Below are 19,908 nucleotides of genomic sequence, written 5' to 3' on the forward strand. Positions count from 1 at the left end.
AATGGCAGTTTTCCACCTTGTTTTATAAATTCAAATCAAAGGAGGAGACGTAAGTGGATTACATAAAATCCATTGATGATATATTAGGGAGACGGGAGAAAGCAAAGCTGGGGTGGGGGGGCGCGTGATCCTCTGGGATTGGATAAAAAATGATAGGCACATGCTTCTTTTACATAGGTGGGTACAGGATAGTTAACAGTCAACAATTAACAGATAACAATGAGGGAATTTGTGGTCCCTGCTCTGGTGCATTAGTTGTGCCTTGAGGGGTCCAGAAAAGAGGAAGTTACAAAGGTATGTTATCTTAGATGCAAAAAGGTAATAGGCTCAGTTAAGATCAAAGTTGAAGATACCAGCATAGGACATGACTATTATAATCTGTTTTTTAATTTAAAAAGTTTTCATTTTAGACCATTCTTTGTGATTACTCTAAGTCTCTGCGTTTGCAAGGCCACCACACAGGCCTTCCCTGAGTTAGTCGGGTTAGTATGTGGCCCCTTTTTGTCCACAGATTGCACTCATTATGTGTCAGGCACTGTGCTATGTGCTGGAGACCTGAGAGTCAACAATAAACCATGTCCTTGCCTTCATGGAACACAGTCTCATGAGGGAACATATACCACACAAGCAAATGTAAAACTGCAGTTATGCCACATACTAAGATGGAGAGTATCTGGTGCTGAGAAACAGTAACAAGGAGGTTTTCAAGGAAGACTCCACTGTGGAAGGGAAGTTTGAGCTGCGTTCTGAGAAATAAGTGAGTTTGCCAGGTAGGCAAAGAGCCGATAGAGAAAACAGCTGTGCAAAGGCCTTGGCCAAAGATGCGAATGGAAGATGGGGTGGGGGAGGGGAACATTAATTCTATCCTAGGTTTGCCTGATACCTGCTGCTCCACAACAAGAGCTCCTAACCATCTCAACTCTCCTGTACAGGCCTGGCTCCAGCCACAAGAAGCTGAAAATCCACATCTGACTTGCAGAGAAGGAAAAGCTTTCAGGATGCAGGAGCAGTGCGTGTGACTGCAGCGAGGAAGCCTGCCAGGGAACGAAAGGCCTCGGGGACTGGCAGGCAGCAGCTAGCAGCCCTCCCCCATTCCTCGGACCGAAGCACAGCCTGGACACAGAGGCCTCTGCCCTTGGCCAAAAGCTAGAAAGGTGAGCGGAAAGGAAGTGACAGGGGTAACAGAGCGAGAAGCCCGCCACCTGCACCGCTCCCGCCCACCACGGCGGCTGCGCGTGCGCCGTTCCGGAAGCGGAAGTGCCCAAGAGGTCATCGTGGGGCCTCAAGATGGCAGCCCTCAGTGCCCTGGTGTCCGCTTGTGGGAGGCTGTTCCGAGGGCTTCTGGCAGGCCCTGCCGCGACCAGCTGGGCTCGGCCCCCGGATCGCGGGTACAGGGAAGGTGAGTCCCGGTTCCCGGCGACTTCCTGGAGCGGAAGAGGAGCACGGCGGGGGCTGCTTCCTCCGGCCGCCGCCCCCTCCTCCCCTTCGCGCGGTTCCCAGACGGCGGAGATGCTGACGCTCCCAGGGCGCCAGAAAGCCCCTTCCTTGCAGCCCCGGGTGCTGTGATCTAAGACTTCCCACCCCTGGCGAGCGTCCTCACGGGCAGGGCCGGGGGCGGGTGGGGAGGGCGGAGAGCGAGACCTGCTTAGTTAGCGAGGACCGAAGGGAAACCTGTCCCGGGGTTGAGAGAAGTTTCCGGTAGGGTCTGCATGTAAGTCTCCCTTCCGAGTCTCCGGACGCCGCCGCTCTCATTCAAGTGCCCGTGGATCGTGGGGGAGGGACATCTGGAGACCTTCCCGAGCGTCTCCCCTCCCAGTTTCTCACCTGAAAGTGCTCTAATCGGATGGCGGCTTTGTCTGCCCCGGCCGCTAGTCTCCTGGAGAGGAAAGGCTATTGAACAGCTGACACAGAGGCACATGCTGAATGCTATTCCTGCTTTTCACTAATCTTACGTCTCGAAGGGCCTAGGGCAGTGGTTCTCAACCTGGGCTGCACGTTAGAATCACCTGGGCATCTTTTTAAAATCCTGATTTCTGGGCTTCATCCTCCGGAAATTGTTTCTCTGTTACTAATGTTGTGGCCTCACCCCATAACAAAGAAACAGAATTTCCAGAGGATGAGGCCCAGAAATCAGGATTTTAAAAAGATTCCCAGGTGATTCTAATGTGCAGCCAAGGTTGAGAACCACTGGCTTATGGGGAAACATGTACGTATTCTAGCCAAGTGCTTTACTTCAGGCTGTCAAGGGATTCTGGAGGGAGAAAAAAAAAAAAAATACAGCCCTTTTCCTGAGAAGTTAGGTTCTCAGAAGATGAGCTGTGCACGCTGCGGTAAAGGGCAGGGAGATTCGGTTACTGGAAACAGCAACCCCAATGGGAAGTTTTCGTGAAGGATGTCTTGAATGGGCTTATAAAAGGATGGGGTCTGGCGGAGAGTGAACAAGGTCTTTCAAGACATAGCCTTCCTTTGTGCCCTGCTGGAAGCAGGAAAGGATGAGTGGTGCGGGCTTTAAGATGCTGGCACAGTACCGACCCGCACATCCTTTAACCAAAACGGAGACATACCCGGAGGAAAAGAGTGGTCATTGTGTGCAGAGGGGACAGGAAAGTTCAAAAAGAGCCTAAGGAAGAGGCTGTTGGATGTGTTTCGGGACAGATCTCTTTTTTTAGCTTTCAAAGAGCAATTTCAATAAAATGGGAAATCAAAGAGAAGGTTCATGAAGAAAGGGAAATAGGTATGTGTGAAAAACTTAGCTCTGAAGGGAAGATGGAACATCTGCTAGAAAGAACAGCAAAATCCCGAGACTGCCCGGTTAACATTAGGCAAACTCATCCATTAATAAAGAGAGACACCAAAGAGACCATGCTGCTAATAAAAGGACTTGGAAAAGGTGTTGCACCTTATTCCCAGGCTGAAAACCCAGCATTTACCCATAACATTTTTGAGGGTGTCTACCAAGTGTCAAACATTAATGGCTGCAACTTACATATCCTTTATGAAATTCAAAGTTGAAAACAGTGCTTTGCTATGTTCCCAGAGGATAACCAAGAGCAATCGTTTTGGTTTGTTCTTTTACAAAGGAATATTTTAGATTCAGTTTTTTCTGTTGGAAAGTGTGTGAAATGATGGACTGACTGTATAATCAGGTGGGTATTTAAAGTCCTCCTCTCCATAAATACTTGGGTTGCTTGCTCTTCTTTGTTACTCACTCTCAGACCTAAAAGCTAAATTGAATTGATGTCGTCTTAAACAAAGAAGAACCAACCACCTGTTTCCAAAGCCTTTAATTTTTTTTAATCTTTTATTTATTGATTTGAGAGAGAGAAACATCGATTTGTTGTTCCACTCATTTATGCATTCATTGGTTGATTACTGTATGTGCCCTGACGGGAAATCGAATCCACAACCTTGGTGTATCGAAACAAATCCAATGGCCTCTAACCAGCTGAGCTACCCAGCCAGGGCTCCAAAGCATTTCAATGAAAAAAGCTTTCCTTGATATTCTATCCCCTATGTATAAAGTATAAAATATTACACATATACCTAATTTTGTCTGGTCCCAGCTGGTATATATGACACCTAAATAATATTGTACACTTAGAATCTAAAGTTGTGGAGAGGAAGCTGGATGTCTTGCTGGAAATATTCAAGCATCCTCGTTTTCAAAGTATCAGATAATACTATTTTAGTCAGAGCTCATGAGTACTCAGTGCCAGGACTCCTGCCTGTAAAGACTCGCTAAGTCTAAAGCGGTGGTTCTCAATTGGGAGTAGTTATGTTCCCCAAGGAACTTTTGGCAATGTCTAGAGACATTTTTAGTTGTCACAACTGATATTCCTGGCATCTGGTGCGTAGAGTCCAGGAATGCTGCTGTAATCCTACAGTGCACATGACAGCTTCCCACAACAAAGAACTACCTGGCATAAAATGTGAGTCATGCTGCTGTTGAGAAAACCTGGTCTAAAGTTTGACCATAGGGACACACAAAGCCAAAAAATAGGCCCTAACCAGTTTGGCTCAGTGGCTAGAGTGCTGGCCCTGGGACTGAAGGGTCCCAGATTCGGTTCCAGGTTCAATTGCAGGATCCCTGGCCCCGGATCAGGAGGCAACCAATCCATATGTCTCTCTCACATTGATGTTTCTCTGTCTCTCCCCCTCCCTTCCACTCTCTAAAAATCATTGGGAAAATATCCTCTGGTGAGAATTAACCAAAAACATATATTATTATGGAAGGAACACAGAAATGGAAATTGTGGTTTATTAAGTGCCTGATGCAAACACTGCCAGGTTTTTCACCTACGTTTGTTTAATCTTCTCAGCAATCCTTAGAGGTAGATATTACTGACATTTTTACAAATGAGGTCCAGAGGGGTTCAGTAACTGCTCAACATCACACAGCCAGTGAGTGGCAGAATTGAAAGTAAAACCACTGCTCTTCCCTCTCCCCCGGTAGCATCGCCTCAGTACTCCATGACAGGGCTCCTTGTGGGTCCCTCTCTTCCCTGAAAGCCCACATCTTAACTTGCTGAAGACCATTTAGTGTCTTTATGGTTGGCACTGCCCTCCTTAGCAAAGATTGTGTTAGACCTCATTCCTGCCTTATCACTCTCAAGAGCTTTTATGAAGGAAACATTTTAAAAAAGAAAAATAAGCATGTGCTTATCTGAATTTACTAGATGTACGACATTCGTGCACTGGGGGGTGTGGGGGTCCCTCAGCCCGACCTACACCCTCTCCAATCTGGGAGCCCTCAGGGGAGCCCTCTCCAATCAGGGAATTTCTGTCTGTCTTTGCAATCATATGAGCAAATTGTCTGAGACCCCAACTAAGTTTGGTTTGTTGCTCACAGAATAATAGAGGCATTTTTTTTTCATTGCTTCATTGGTGGAGATTTCCTGGGAGTTTTAGGATATCTTCCCTTTAATTTTTCCTACACACTCTGATTTTACTTATGTCTCTCACCTTTGCTTTCCTTCCATCCCCCACCACAACAGTAACTTGCTCCAGGCTCAGTTTGCTCTAGTGTAGTGGTTCTCAACCTGTGGGTCACGACCCCTTTGGGGGGTCCAACGACCCTTTCACGGGGGTTGCCTAAGACCATTGGAAAACACATATATAATTACATATTGTTTTTGTGATTAATCACTATGCTTTAATTATGTTCAATTTGTAACAATGCAATTGGGGGTCACCACAACATGAGGAACTGTATTAAAGGGTTGCGGCATTAGGAAGGTTGAGAACCACGACTCTAGTGTCTAGGACAGTGATGGCGAACCTATGACACGCATGTCAGAGGTGACACGCGAACTCATTGTTTTGGTTGATTTTTCTTTGTTAAGTGGCATTTAAATATATAAAATAAATATCAAAAATAAAAGTCTGTTTTACTATGGTTGCAAATATCAAAAAATTTCTATATGTGACACAGCACCAGAGTTAAGTTAGGGTTTTTCAAAATGCTGACACGCTGAGCTCAAAAGGTTCACCATCACTGATCTAGGAGATCCGTCTGCCACCAGAACTACGATTCCCAGCATTCCTGGTGCTCCCCACGCTGTGGGCTTCCGCTTCTGGTCCTGGGGCTGCCACCAAAACTACTATTCCCAGAATTCCTGGTGCTCCCTACGATCTTGGTTTTCCCTTCCTGCTCTGTCTCTGTCCCATGGCCTCCCACTCTGCCAAGTCCTCCAAGACGCCAGCTCTCCCTCTCTGCTCTCCGTCTGGCGGCTTGGGGAGCCAAGTTCCCCAAGCCACTCCACTCTCCACTGGCCCTCCTGCTCTGCTCTCCACCCGGCGCCTGTGTATGCAAATTAACCTGCCATCTTTGTCGGGTTAATTTGCATACTCACTCCTGATTGGCTGGTGGTCGTAGCGGAGGGATGGTCTATTTACATGTTTCTCTTTTATTATATAGGATTATAATGATCTATCAGACACCTCAATCAGAAAGTGTTGAAATAAGTAAAGGCTAAAGGGAATTTTCTTCATCTTTTCCAGTTAGCTATAGCATTTCAGACAAGGCAACCCTATAGCCAAAGGCTTTGAGAGGAGAGAGCGAGGTGAGCTTTATAGAATTGCAGCAATAAGACTCATCCTGAAGCATAGTGCAGAGGGACATTCCCTCAGGGTCCAAGGGAAAAGTGGGAGATGATGAGAGAATCAGAACATTTCCGTGGTGGAATGAAAGATGAACAGAAGAGAGTGGTGCTTGAGAGAGGCAGGAGTTTGAGAAAAGTAGTTAATGACCAGAAGTGCAGACACACATCTCAAACGTGCACTTTACTCCTGACCCTCTAAGACTCTCATTGCCACCTCTCAGCCATCCTGCCATTCAGCTACTCCATTCCCTCACACTCTGTTTGGGACTCGGTTTCCATGGACCTTTCCAAGCAGGACCTTGGTCTCTGGCACTTTCTGTAGCAGCGCCTCCACCCCTCGTCATTCATCTGTCCTCACTTCCTCCTTTACTTAAACAGTTGGGCTGTTCACTGTCTGTGTTTATGTGGCCATCAAGGTCTTTCTGTGCTCACTGCAGTCTCACCGCAATGCTGTTTGCTCTGGACTGTTACAATTCAGTTATCTTGGACTCCGTCCTAGACGAGTATTTACTGAAGCACTCAAAGGACCTCTTTACGAGGCATGGACTTTATTATAGTGAAGTTCCCATACTTGGTTTAGTTCCCTTTTCTCCCCTAGGGCAAAGACTGCCTTCCTAGTCTGTTGTAACTCCACAATAGGTGGAGCTGGCTGTACCTCCACGGGTGCTCAGCAAATGTGTTGCCTCCTGTGGAACAGATTATTTGATTTGTATGAGAAGTGCCTGTCTTTGAAGATTTTGGCCCTTGATTCTAGTTTAGAAAACGGCTTCATTTCTTTCCCGAGTTTACTTGATATAACCATTTCTCAGAACACGATGGTGATTCCATCATTTTCTAAACAAGTTTTCTGTTAGTGCCTAAATCTCTTAGTCCAGCTTTTCTTAGCCACCCCCACTTCTCTTAAATGGAGAGGAGGCCAGGGACAAAATGGATCTCAGGTTTTGTTTGTTTTTGACATGTTTTTGTATGCACACTGAAAATCAATACTATTTTGATTCCTATCTCCTGTTTTGAGAGGCTTAAAATCTATCAGAGCCTCTTCAGGCTCCAGCCAGGCCTTCTGCCCTAGCACTGAGACACTGCACTGATTAATCTCAATCTCGTGTGAATTCTCAGGTCATTCCTTCTAGTTTCACAAATTATCTCTATTAGATAAGCATCTGCCTAATGTTTTACCCACTGGCTTATAGTAAGATGATTCACTGGCTCAGAGTTGCTGTGTGGGGAGCTTGTGAACAGTGGAGCTTGCCATAGTCTTTGATCTCTTTTCCAGGGGCCAGTGGGATGACTTCAGGGTTTGGTTCTTTGCCGGGAGTGATGTGTGTTTTGTTAGACTTGTTTACCTCATGATTAGGACTCAAGTGCCTCCATGGAGAAGGGAACCACATGTTTATCTGTTTCAGGGCATTGTTCTAGTGCTGACTCAAGTGGTATCAGAATGGTTCTCCTTTTGTTTCTGATCTTAATTCTTAAAAAATTTCCTCCTACCTATTGTTGCTCTAAGTTGGTCACCCTCCATCCTACTTAGTTTTTTACAAATGTGCAATGTTTCTGGGGTGCCTAGAGGCCCTACTGGGCTGGAGCTGTGCCCTTCTTCTGCGCCCCCATGTTTATAGGTTGACACATTACAGTGACAGTCCCTTTGCAACTGTGCTGGCCTCCAGACTGAGCACCAGGTTGAGTCTCACCCACATCCCGTTTAGGCTGGTCTCTGTTCTGAACAAGTAGATCCGTGTGTGGGGTGACGCATTTCCTTTTACAGGGAGAAACCTAGTTTGTCTTTGGGAATTGATTGGTAACTACAATGTTTGGGAGAAAGCCTCGGGGCCTTTCTTCCATTGTTACAACTTTGTGTGTCTGGAGTTGGAAATGGAAGGGCTCTCTCAGATTGGTTATTTAGAAGTAATGAGTCTTTATGAATAGCCGGGCCCAGAAACAAATGGGAAGCAATTCCAGGCAGTCTGTGTCCAATTAGGTGTCAGTCACAGAGCTCAGCGATCACAGATGCTGCTGTGGGACTCTGGTTGGGTTAGAATTGCCTCACTTTTTTTCCTTAGACATATTCTTTCTCTTTTATTGTTTATTTTTTATTGCAAAAGCGGTATACATTTATTTTAGAAACTTTAGAAAATACAGATAGGCATAAAGAAGAAACTAAAATCACCTACTACCAGCACTGAGAGAAAATCAATATTACTATTTGTATATTTAGCTTCAGGGATCTGCGAGCCTATTAAAATTCATGTTTAATTGTATGTGTGCTAAGGAGAGATCCATAACTTTGACTAGATTGTCAAAGTTAAGAACCTTAGGCTCTTTTTAATCTGTAATCTTGCCTTGGCTAGAGCTGAGTAAAACTAATTGTGATGGCCACGCTGCTGTTAAAATGTGATTTTAGTATGTGTGGAGACAGTTTGCAGTTATGTGGGCCCAAGTTTCCTATTACAGTAATTAGCAGTCAGAAGGGACCATGACGAATATTTTGCTCCCTGAGAGCTAGTACACATTAATTGAGCATCTGTGTGAAACTGTGTGCCAGTTCCTATGCTAACAGCTATGGCTCTCTCTTACTAAAGAAATGGGAGAACAAGCAAAGATCTCCAAGAACTTCCTATTTGATTATATTTGCCAAATGTGGGCCTTTAGCTTGGTTCTTCCTTTGCATATTGTTGAAGTTGTCATTCAGCATCTTAAAAATATGTTCAGCCTGACAGGTGTGTGTGACTTACTGTCTTCCCCTCAGGTTCTCTGTTGACTGCCAGACCTAGAGGCAAAGAGCTGTGGGAGTCCCTTTCAGTTTGGAATTGCAGCAGTCTTCCTGAACCCAGTATCTGCAGGCCCCTAATGCCCACCTCTTTTTTTATTATTGACTAGGGGCCCAGTGCACGAATCCATGCACCTTGACAGGAACTGTGGGCCGCGAGGCTGCAGTGGGCACAGGGGCGGGCTGGGCCCATCCTCCGCACACCCACACCCCCGGCCCCTCCCATCGCGGCCCTGGTCCCCTGTCTGCCAGCAGCCCTGCTCCCACTACCACTGCTCCCATATGCTGACAGAGCCAGCTCCGCATGCATCCGCTGATGGTGTGGAGCGATTGGGGCCGGTGCCAGCAGCAGGTGCAGATGGGGCTGGCGCCATCAGTAGGTGTGAGCAGTGGCTGCTGCCCTGATCACCCCTCAGGAGTAGGGGGGAGGTGGAGAAGCCCTCAGGGGCGATTGGGGCCAGCAGCCACCACTCATACTCGCTGATGGCACCAAGCAATACGGACCAGCACTAAGCGCCAGCAGCGGGTACGAGCGGCGGCTCTGGCGCTGGCTGCGGATGCGAGCAGGACCAGTGCCAGCAGCAGGTGTGAGCAGCAAGTATGAGCAGCGGTTGCCAGCTCCGATCACCCCTCAGGAGCAGCGGAAGGTGGAGAAGCCCTGAGGGGCAATCGGGCAGGACTACGGCATGTGGGAGCAAAGAATTTTCAGTATCCACCAGAGGCTCGCCCCAAAGACAGCAACCGGTGCCCCACCTTGGTCTGGTGCCCCCCGCTCACCTGCTCCACCATCCTGCCACTGCCAATGCCATGTTCCTCGTTCTGCTGCTTGCTGCTGACACCTGCCATGTTCCACGCGCGCCCCCTCATGGTCAGCGCACGTCATAGTGACCAGTTGTTTGGTTGTCCCACCTTTCGGTCTATTTGCATATTGGCCTTTTATTATATAGGATTTTTAGAGAGAGAGAAAGGGAGGGAGAGAGAAACATCAACATGAGAGCAAAACATCTGTTGGCTGCCTCCTCCACACCCCCTATCAGGGATTGAGTCCACAACCCCAGGTGTGTGCCCTGACTGGGAATCAACTGGCAACCGAAATGCACCTGGCAACGCCCAGCCAACTAAGCCACACCAGCCAGGGCACTCCCACCTCTTTTATCACACCTCTCCAGCAGATAACAAAATGCAATCCTGCAGGAGGAGTGGAGAAAAGAAGAGGATTTAACTCACACAGTTGTTCTCATATAGTTTTAACACAAGGTTCTCAGAATGAATTTTAGGAGTGAACTTGTCTCATTGCTTATCTACCCAGGGCCATTGGAGCTGTGTTAGTTCAGTGCTGTATCTTAGATTGTAAACTAATCAAGGTCAGCAATTATGTAGGTCTGATTCTCTTAGTAAAAGGACACATGCAGTGGGTACTTTTGAAGGTCTTTTGCATGCTTCTGCTGCCGCCACCACCACCACACACACATACACACACACACACACACACACACACACACTCTCTCTTAGGTCATTATTGCTAGCCATAGTAGGACAGGATGTTGCCAATTTCCTTAGCACCAAGATGAATCTTGGCTTAGAAAGGCAAAAACAGTGTGGAGACTCTTAATCCCAGAGAGATGATATTACTTGGGCATCTGGGCTTGCCCCCACCCAGACTCAAGGGCATAGAGCCTTGGCACTTGGAGGTGAACCCTGCACACTTTCTCTTCGAGGTGGGGATTGTGGGAGAGTGCAGATTGAAGGCTCTATTTTTCTGCTGTTGAATTTGAGCTATTATTTGAAACTCCCTGTTCCTTATTAAATGGTTGACCTAATTTTTCCCCTTTATCTCTGTAGTGGTGGAGATCCAAAAAGGGAAGACAACTATAGTAAGTATCATCAAGTTGGCCATTTATAACCTCTTTAACACTTGGAGCTGCCTGGCTGCTCCTTTGAGGGAGGGGAGGAGGGAGGTCCAAACTGGACTCCTAGCTCCAGGATCAGCTCCCTCTGTGACCATAAATCTCACAGTCTACTATTTTTCAAGCTGTGCGCTCTAGTGTGGTTCATCAGGAACAGTCACTTGTACCTGGATTGAAGCATCTGTTACTTGATTAAAATAGCCATGTGGATGACAAGATCTCAGAGGTCTTTACTGATATGTTCTTTGGAGGGTGATAAATTAATTTTCCAAAGGGGAAACTAAGGCAATGGCAGGACTAAAGAGCCAGAGTAAGTTGATCCAGGGCCAGGATCCTGGATCTCCACTCCTTTCCTTTCTGCCCAGAATGACCAAGCTGCTCCTTAGGTGATGCAGTTCAAAGAGGGCACTCTCTGGGCCCTGGGCTGCTAGCCAGCACCCTGACTTGTCGTTGGTAAGAAAGCTGGAAGGACTTGGTCCACCCACTCCCCCTTTCCCTTGTTGGGCCCATCTCACCTCCCTTCCTCCAGGAGTCATGGGGCCTAGATTATCCTATAATCCCTAAAAGACGGCGTTGTTTTCACATGGCTTTCCATGCCTCCCAGAAATCCGCAGCCGCTCCACAGAGCTCCTAGAAGCCGGTATAGCTTCCATGTCAACCAGGGGTTTAACCCTTCTGGCAGCCAGCCAAGCAGTCTTATCCCCAGATCAAGGTTTTCGGGTTCCCTTTTTGGGTCTTCCCCAGAATGCTCCCTCAGCTTTTGCATTCCTTAACCTCAAAATAGTTCTTTTGAGGGGGCCCCCACCCCCTTAGGGCACCTTGTTTATTTCCTTATTCAAAGCTGAAACAAGCATTTAGCCTGTGAACTCCTTGCTGTTGGAGAGAAAACACATCTGGCTTCTGAGTGTGAAGACTGTTTTTCATGTGGGGCATGAATTCGCTATTGGTAGAATGAACATAGAGACATGGTGGCATTAGGAGAAACTTGGGGGAGGGAGCCCATCCATGCCTGGAGAGGCACTGCCTTGGCTGATGGTATTTATTGCTCACTCTCTGGGGTCTCACTTTCTTCATCTATAAAGTAAGATCATGAGGCCTCCCTCCCTAGGCTGTGGGGGTTAAATGAGATGATACATGTGAACCATGATTAGCACAAAACCAGGCATATAATGGGGAATCAATGAATGCTAGCTCTTCCCCCACAGATCACCTTAACCCCTCTCAGGCCTACTCACACCTACATATTTTTCTTAGCACACTTCTCTATTTCTGGCCTTGGCCGAAAGGTAGGTAGCAGTGCCCTGCACAACCAAGCATTGCTTCCAGCTCCTCTCCTGTTTGCCAGTTCTGCCTCAGGAGACAGTGTTGCTTCCCTTCCAAAGCCTCTGAGCCCTGTCCCAGCCTCGCTCTCCTAATCCATGGCTTCAGTCAGCAAGGCTTTCTAAACTCCCGTTGCCATTGGAGCTGACTCCCACATCAGTGGTCCTTTGCACTTAGTAATTCCAAGGCTGTGTCACAGGATCCAGCAGCCACAACAGAGGTCATTTTGCACGTGGCCTCAGCACGGTTGAAAAGGTGGCATCCAAAATAATGGAAGCGAGGAGGAAGATGGGAATGTATTCTCCCAACTGTGTTTTTAAGAGAGAGAGAGAAGCAGCAGGAGTGCACACGGATATCTGCTCGTCTAGGCACTGTTGGCTGGCATCCTAGGCTGGCCAGTTCTTTGTTGGGAGGGGCTGTCCTGTGCACTGTAGGATGGTTAGCTTCCCTGCTAGCTGCCAATAGCACCCCATCCCCCAGCTGTGACGGTCCATTAAAAATGCCTCAGACATTATTCAGCGCCCCATGGGGAAGAGTGGACAAAACCATGGCAGGGTAAGCACCCCTGGCACAGACTTCGCTCTGTAAGATAAAGCTGGAAGCTGCCGTTTCCTCAGAAGGATAGGTGGATGGGAGGGAGACTTCCTGTGGACTCTACATCCCTGCGCAGCTTGAAACTTTTTACCATGTGCATTTCTTACTTCTTCCCAAAGGTGGTTTTTGTTTGTGTGAGGAAGGAAAGGTAGCGTTCAGCTGATACAGCAAACCTCTCCCTCTTGCCACCAGCCACCAGCATTAAGTGCAGTTTCCACTGCCCTTAAGGCTACCAAGTCACTTCTCTGTGGACACTGCAGGGCCCAATATGTAGCCACTGCAAAACCACCACCATAGGTCCAGCCAAGACCTATTACCTGTTCCCACAAAACTCCCAGAGATGAAGTTACACCAGCAGTCCCACCAGATTGGAGAGTTGCTCAAGGATTAGTGACCACACAGCCCTCTCCCTCACTGGCTTTCTTTCTCTGCCTCCTAGATCGAAGGCCGTATCACGGAGTCTCCCCGGGAAAGTCCAAATCCCCCTAACCCCTCTGGCCAGTGCCCCATCTGCCGGTGGAACCTGAAGCACAAGTATGGCTATGAGGTGAGTGTGCAAAGACACGGGGCTCTGCATGTTATAGAGGTCATATTCCCTGGTTAACAAGCAGCATCCCCGCCCCCAGCCCTTCCCCCATGGCCACTGCTGCATCCCATGGAGCCACCAGAGACAAGCATTTTGTCCAGTGGCTCTCAGCCCTGCTGCACATTAGAATTACAGGAAAGCTTTAAAAAGCGTTCAGGCCCCACCCCCAGACATCGATTCAGTTGGTCTGGGGTAAAGCCTGGCCATCATTATTTTTTAAAACTCCCCAGGTGATGATTCTCATGTGCAGCCAGGGTTGAGAATCATTTAGTTCATTGTCTGGTTGCGTGTGAATCAGACCACCAGAGCCCTGTACCCCAGTCTTTGCAGGGTTGTGTTCCCAAGAGGGTGGAATCAGGATCTGAGTTTGGCTTTCTTTCTTTTATAATGAGAGGCTATTTGGAAAGACCTCACTGAGATCTGGAGACACATTATTGTCTCTGTGTTGGAGCTACAGAGACCCCCGTTTGCTCCAGCTCTTCTACCTCTCCATCTGTTTCCACAGGATGATGACAGTGAATAATAAGCACCTTGCATTGAGCACATGCTCTGCATCAGGCACTGTTGTAAGCATTTACACATCTTCATTCACTTAGTTTTCACAATATCCCTGTGAAGTAGGTACTTTTTTTCATCCTGGTTTTACAGGTAAGGAAACTTGAGGCAGGGAAAAGTTAATGAACTTGCCTCAGGTCACCCAGCTAATTATCAGACTCTGGAGATACAAACCCCACTACGATCCCAACTATTACTCCGCGTTCTCTAGCAATGGGGAGGGCCTGGGGAAGAGGACACAGCCCTGGAGAAATTCACACTTGTCCTTCAGAGTTCTGTTGGTGGCATTAAGCACCCTATTTTTAGGTTTCAGGTGGTTCAGGCTCTGGGCCAATTTGACCTGCCCGTTGTCCCTGTGCCCCTCTGTGGAATGGATGACTAAGGGCAGCGATCCCCGTCAGGTGGTAAGAGCAGGAGAGGCCACATGCCCATGGGATCTGAACAGAATGACCCAACTAATCTCCCAGGCTGGGAGCCTTGGCTTTAGGCCACCAGGGGTGGGGAGGGGGTGCTGCTGATGGCCGCCTGGAGTAATAGGAAGCTTGCAGGCCACGGGGCAATATTCACAGCTTCTTGTTACATGGAAGCTGGTGGGGTTGTGGCCATACTTGGAATCCCAGCTGAAGATGGGGAGGTGAACCTGCCTGACCACCATGGGGCACTCTTCCTACCAGCCGTTTCCAGGAAATAGACTTGGCTCTGTTTACCCAGCAGAAGAAATCCAATCCCCTCCGAGGTAAAGGCTAAAGTTGTTTTCCTTTTACCCCTTTCCACTCAGGACACCGTTAGCCTGAGCTGCACAAAGCTGTTAACTTCCTTGGCAATGGGGGAGGCTAGGGCAGTGAGCCCAGTTTATTAGCCCTGGATAATCCAATCCAAGTTCTTTTCATCAGATTCGGAAGATTACAGGGGTGGGAATTGGGGGGTCTGGGTCCCTCAGGAGCTGTCCAGTGATTAAAACAAATCTGCGGTTATACAGCGAGGCGCCTGCCAGGGCAGCAAGTCAGTTTGTGGACATGATTGCTAAGACGGGTGTGCCAGGCTCCTGGAGGGGGGGATGGGGGCGGAGGTGGTAGCTTTTATTTAACCCCCTCAACTGTCCTGTGCGATTTGGGGGTAAGAAATGGTCTCTGGTCCTGATTTTGGCTCTGTTTATCCGTGTTCCCCTCTGTTTATCCATGTTCCCTTGACTCTTCAAAGCAGTCCGATTGCCCAGAGGAAGCCTGAGCGTCCATCACATCTGGTCACTGGGGCTTAGAAGATGGGGGTTAACTTCACAGCCTTGGTCCCTTCCGCAGTGTGTATCCTGACTAGCCCTTCAGAGGGAAGGCACAAGGTGGAGGGACTGTCTGCATGTACTCTGGCCTGTGGCACAGAGGCTTTGTGGGCAGAAAGAGAAGATTGTCTCCTTGTATGGAAATACATGGCATACCCTCTGCCTGGGAGAATAACAGGCCTTTTGTCACCAGGAAAGATACTGCAGGTGAAGGAAAGATTGTTAACACTTCTTGAAGAGTTTCTGTTCTCTATCAAAATATTATCTTGCCCTAACCAGTTTGGCTTGGTGGATAGAGCATCAGCCTGCGGTCTGGGGGGTCCCGGGTTCGATTCCGGTCAAGGGCATGTGCCTTGGTTGCGGGCACAACCCTGGTGGGGAGTGTGCAGGAGGCAGCTGATCGGTGTATCTCTCTCATCAATGTTTCTAGCTCTCTATCCCTCTCCCTTCCTCTCTGTAAAAAACCAATAAAATATATTTTTTTAAAAAAGATTATCTTATCGAGGAGCTAAAAGCTCTTGGGATTGCCAATGGGGTCAGAAAGTCTTATTAAGTTGGGATTTAGCCCGGCTGGTGTGGCTCGGTGGTTGAGCGTCGACCTATGAACCAGGAGGTCACAGTTCAATTCCTGGTCAGAGCATATGCCCGGGTTGCGGGCTTTATTCCCCAGTGTGGGGCGTATAGGAAGTAGCCAATCAATTATTCTCTCTCATCACTGATGTTTCTATCTCTTTCCCTCTCCCTTCTTCTTTGAAATCAATTTTAAAATATTTTTAAAAAAATAAATTTGGGGGGAAAAAAAACAACAGTGGGATTTAACTTTTGTAAGGGAGAAGGTAGTAGACCAGTGTGCAAAGCTCTGTGTGGAGGGAGTAGTCTCAGGTCAGTGCCCAATAGAGACCTCAACCTCTTGGAGTGCCAGAGTCAATAGCCTCCCTTATAAGTCACGTGGCCTGGCTTCCCAGCATCAAAAGTCCACCCCGGTGACCCTCACCTCCTATTTTCTGTTTCTTCTAGGATGTTCTGCTGCTCAGTCAGTTCATCCGGCCTCACGGAGGCATGCTGCCTCGAAAGATCACAGGCCTGTGCCAGGAAGAGCACCGCAAGATTGAGGAGTGTGTGAAGATGGCCCACCGAGCAGGTAGAATTCCCCTTGGGGCTGTAGGCGCCACACCCCCATCCCCCCCACCAGCTGCCCCATGTTGTAGCCCCTCCTGGAAGAGTCTTCATTATAATTCCCTCAGTGCCAACCTTCCACCCCCTTGGCTTTCCCTGTGGCCCCCAAGAGCTGCAGAGGGAGCTGCAGAGACCATCTCCTTATATGCTCTTCCCTCCACTCAGGTCTGTTGCCAAATCACAGGCCTCTGCTTCCTGAAGGATTTGTTCCAAAAAAGAAACCTCAACTCAACCGGTAAGCACACTAGGGTGTCAACACCCTGAGCATTCTGCAGGCCCCCAGTTCTCACTGTGAGCTCATCCCACAGCCCAGGAAAGCTAGAGTGTTCTTTGGCTGTCCCTCCAGCTTGAGCACCCACCCCCATTGGTCCCACCGAGGCTGCAGTTGATGGTGCACACGCTTCTATCACCCTCCCCTGCTGCCCTCAGCCCTCTTTCCTCTTCCCTCCCTAATAGGGCACTTAGCACAAAGGCAAGGAGCGTAAGGAGGTTTGCTGGTTGGGCATTAGAATGTGCTAATCCCCTGTTTATGACATCATACTAGGTTGCTATGGGAATGTCAGAGCACTTCAAACTTGTAGTATCCCAGCATTGGGTTTATTAAAGGGCAAAATGAGGCTTTAAAAATGGGAGGGCTCTCTGGGTGGGGCCACTTTATAACTGTGCAAGTTGTACATTGCAAAACTTGAAGGCAGTATCCACATAGACTAGATTGTGAATGGCGCTTCCTAGAATTGTATACTTAACCTGCCCAGCTGCACATGCTGACTCAGGAGGTCCTGAGGTTTTAGAGAAGAGGAAGGCCCCTAGATCCTTAAATCAATCAGTCTGCCTTTCATCCTAAGCAGGGTGGCACCCTCTGGTGTAGGAGCAGACCTAACGCTGTCATCCTGTTGTATGTTCCTTCCCTTCCCCCATATCTGATCTTGCCACACTCCTAGATCTGTAATACCCCCTTATTGAGAGTAGAGCCAGGACTGTAAAACTGATTTTGGTATTTATTCTTGTTCTCCTCTATCAATGGTTCCTCCCTCTTTCAACCTGTCCAGCTGCCACTGGACTTGACCAAAGATTGTTGAAGCAAAGCAAGACTTAACCCACCTCCTAGGAAACCTCCTAGTCTGATCCCTAACACAACCCAGGCACGAGGGTAGGAGTTTAGGCAAATACCAGCCACAAATTGCTGGGGTGGCAGTGCAGGGCCAGAGCTGGGTCTTCATTGATGCCTCACCACCACCCTGGCCCCATGCGTATCTCCACCTGCCTTTCCCACATGGTTAGCTGGGCTATCTGCCCACAGTCCTGGGGATCAGGACCTAGTAACCGCTTTCTGTCTTTCCCAAATATGCTATGGACCATTTGGGGGTTGAGCCTACCCCCACCCCCCGACTTAGCAGCAGGCCTAAGGACACAATCCATCCTGCCCTCAGGCCTTTGAAGTGAGGCCAGGCTCCCTCCCATATATCCGGTGTCCTTTAACGTGACACAGGATTGATGATGTGTGGGGGCCCTTGGGTTGCAAAAGGCCACGGTGGGGGAGCGAGAGGGGGAGTCAGAGTCCTGGCTGCGATGGAGGTTGATTCCCTTGCGAGGGACTTTATGATTCTGTCCAGAGGCCCTTGGACTTTGGGCTCAGGGAAGCCACACTTCCTCCTTCCTCTGCCCCTTCAGGAGTGGTAGGAAGGAGCCTTAGTTCTTCCTAGGGCTGGAATCTTCCCAAAAAGCTGCTGGAGGCCACCCAGGCACCCCTCCCCCACCAGCTGGCTGCTTCATGTGGCACAGGATTCAGGCCCAGGGCTAGCTGAAGCCCAGCTTCCTCAGGTCTCTCCAGGGCGGGGGGGACACTTCTAGGGCAGCAGTTCTGGAGAACCCAGTCAGCCTGGAGGATCTTCTGGGGTCCTGACATTCCAGTGAGCACTCTTTTTGGGAAACCAGCTCCCATATCCTACCTCTTTACCCATCCCCTCTGGAAACTGGGAGATGCTAGCCCAGGGGCCTGCCAAGTATTCCTTTCCTTACCCTTTATTCTCCTGCTGCCCCAGAACCAGCAGCCATAGGAAAAGCAGTCCCTCGGCCTGTCCACTCCTCAGAAGCCTCCCTCCCTGTTGGGGCATTGACATTGACATTGACAGTGACAGGAGAAGTCCTTCCTGCCCGCTGCCTCACACTTAGGCCAGCACCTCCCCCAGCTCTTACTCCACTCAGAGCTGTTTCATTGCACAGGGCTGAGAGCAGAAGACTCAGTTGAAATGTATAAATCAGCAATCATTTTTTTACTTTTATCTAAAAATGTTCGTCCAAGTGTTTTTTTATTATTATTATTATTAAAAAAATCTATCATTTGAGGGTTTTTTGGAGCTGGCTGTGTTGAGTCGCAGCCTAGAGTGGAGGCAGGGAGGATCCTGGCCTTTGCCATAGCTGAGCTTTTAGGATAAAGGGTGGGCCTCTCTGGACAGGCTCCAAGTTTCACTCTGAATGGAGTAAACCCCAGCCCCAGCCGACATGAGCCACTGTTCCGGGAACATCAGCGCCCTGGCCACCCCCAAAGGAGGCCAAAGGACTGGGCGGCAGCCATCTTTCCCCACCTCTCCTACTTACCCCCCTGGGCCCTCACCCTTGGCTCCCATCATGGGTTGAGTGAGGGGCAGCGGCCTACACCAGTTATGGCTACCCAGGGGAGCTCCCTGAAGGCTGGGGTGGCAGAAGGAGCCAAGTGGGGAAGAGGGAAGGATTCCTCCAGGCCCTTACATCAGCCTCTCCTCTCCCCATGGCTGAGGCCACAGAGGAATGATCTGCTCTCTGAGTAGCCTCTTTCTCCACCTCCTCCCCCAGCAAATACTCATAAACATTGACAACTCATAAAGATCAAGGGAGCGCGTGGCCCTGGGCTGCCTGACCCTGGCCACACACGCTTACGGCAACAAGAACCCAGCCCATCTGTTTACAGCACACTCAGCGGTTGCTCCCAGGAAAAGCCCCTGCTCCTCAAGGAAGGAAAACTAGAGAAAGGGTTTGGTTGGACAGCCACAGCTTTGGCCTGAGGAGGCAGTGCCCACTCTCCCAGCTCCAGCCCGGGCCCCCAGCCTTCAGCCACTTCTTGGTCCTCCCTCCACAGGTACCTGACCCGCTGGTCCCGCCGCTCCGTCAAGCCCATCTACAATAAAGGCCACCGCTGGAATAAGGTGCGCATGGCTGTGGGATCGCCCCTCCTGAAAGACAACATCAGCTACTCAAGAAAGCCTTTGGTGCTGTATCATGGTTAGCACCTGGCCGGAGCGCCTGCACTCCTGCCCTTCCCACGGCTGGCCTGGCCCCTCCAACATGAAGGACACAGGTGGCAGTGGGCCACCCTCAATGCCCTCCGCCTTCCAGCAGCAGTGCTGGGAGGTGGGGGCAGGCAGGGCAGTTGGGTTCTTTGGCAACTACGATGGTCTCATGGCTAGTTGCGGCCATACTCTGTGCTAGGGGGACAGGAGTTTTGCTCAACGGAATGTCATAAACCAGGCTCATGTTTCACCCACTGGATGTGTGCTCACTGCGTGGGGGCTTGGGTCTGTTTCCGGCCGGTTACTGAGCAGTCACTGACCTCGTGCTGGGCTGCATAATGCAACTGAAGGGAGTTCATGGGC

General features: G+C 49.2%; 1 protein-coding gene across 1 annotated transcript; it reads left to right on the forward strand.

Moving 5' to 3' along the window:
* The first annotated feature begins 1,252 nt into the window (after positions 1-1,252).
* On the forward strand, positions 1,253-19,799 carry MRPS18A (mitochondrial ribosomal protein S18A). The gene is made up of 6 exons (XM_070418519.1): positions 1,253-1,399; positions 10,708-10,739; positions 13,126-13,233; positions 16,121-16,244; positions 16,445-16,514; positions 19,395-19,799. The coding sequence occupies exons 1-6, from the start codon at positions 1,288-1,290 to the stop codon at positions 19,540-19,542; spliced, it is 594 nt and encodes a 197-aa protein (XP_070274620.1). The 5' UTR covers positions 1,253-1,287; the 3' UTR covers positions 19,543-19,799.
* The last annotated feature ends 109 nt before the right edge of the window (positions 19,800-19,908 follow it).

This window comes from Myotis yumanensis, unplaced genomic scaffold (genome assembly GCF_028538775.1).
Source record: "Myotis yumanensis isolate MYYU_CA2020_CCGP unplaced genomic scaffold, mMyoYum1.0.hap1 SCAF_6, whole genome shotgun sequence".
Classification (NCBI taxonomy): domain Eukaryota; kingdom Metazoa; phylum Chordata; class Mammalia; order Chiroptera; family Vespertilionidae; genus Myotis; species Myotis yumanensis.

Coding starts and splice junctions, on each gene's coding strand:
- MRPS18A (XM_070418519.1), top strand. CDS start 1,288: ATGGCAGCCCTCAGTGCCCTGGTGTCCGCTTGTGGGAGGCTGTTCCGA. Junction 1,400..10,707: donor GGATCGCGGGTACAGGGAAG/GTGAGTCCCGGT, acceptor TTATCTCTGTAG/TGGTGGAGATCCAAAAAGGG. Junction 16,245..16,444: donor GAAGATGGCCCACCGAGCAG/GTAGAATTCCCC, acceptor CCCTCCACTCAG/GTCTGTTGCCAAATCACAGG.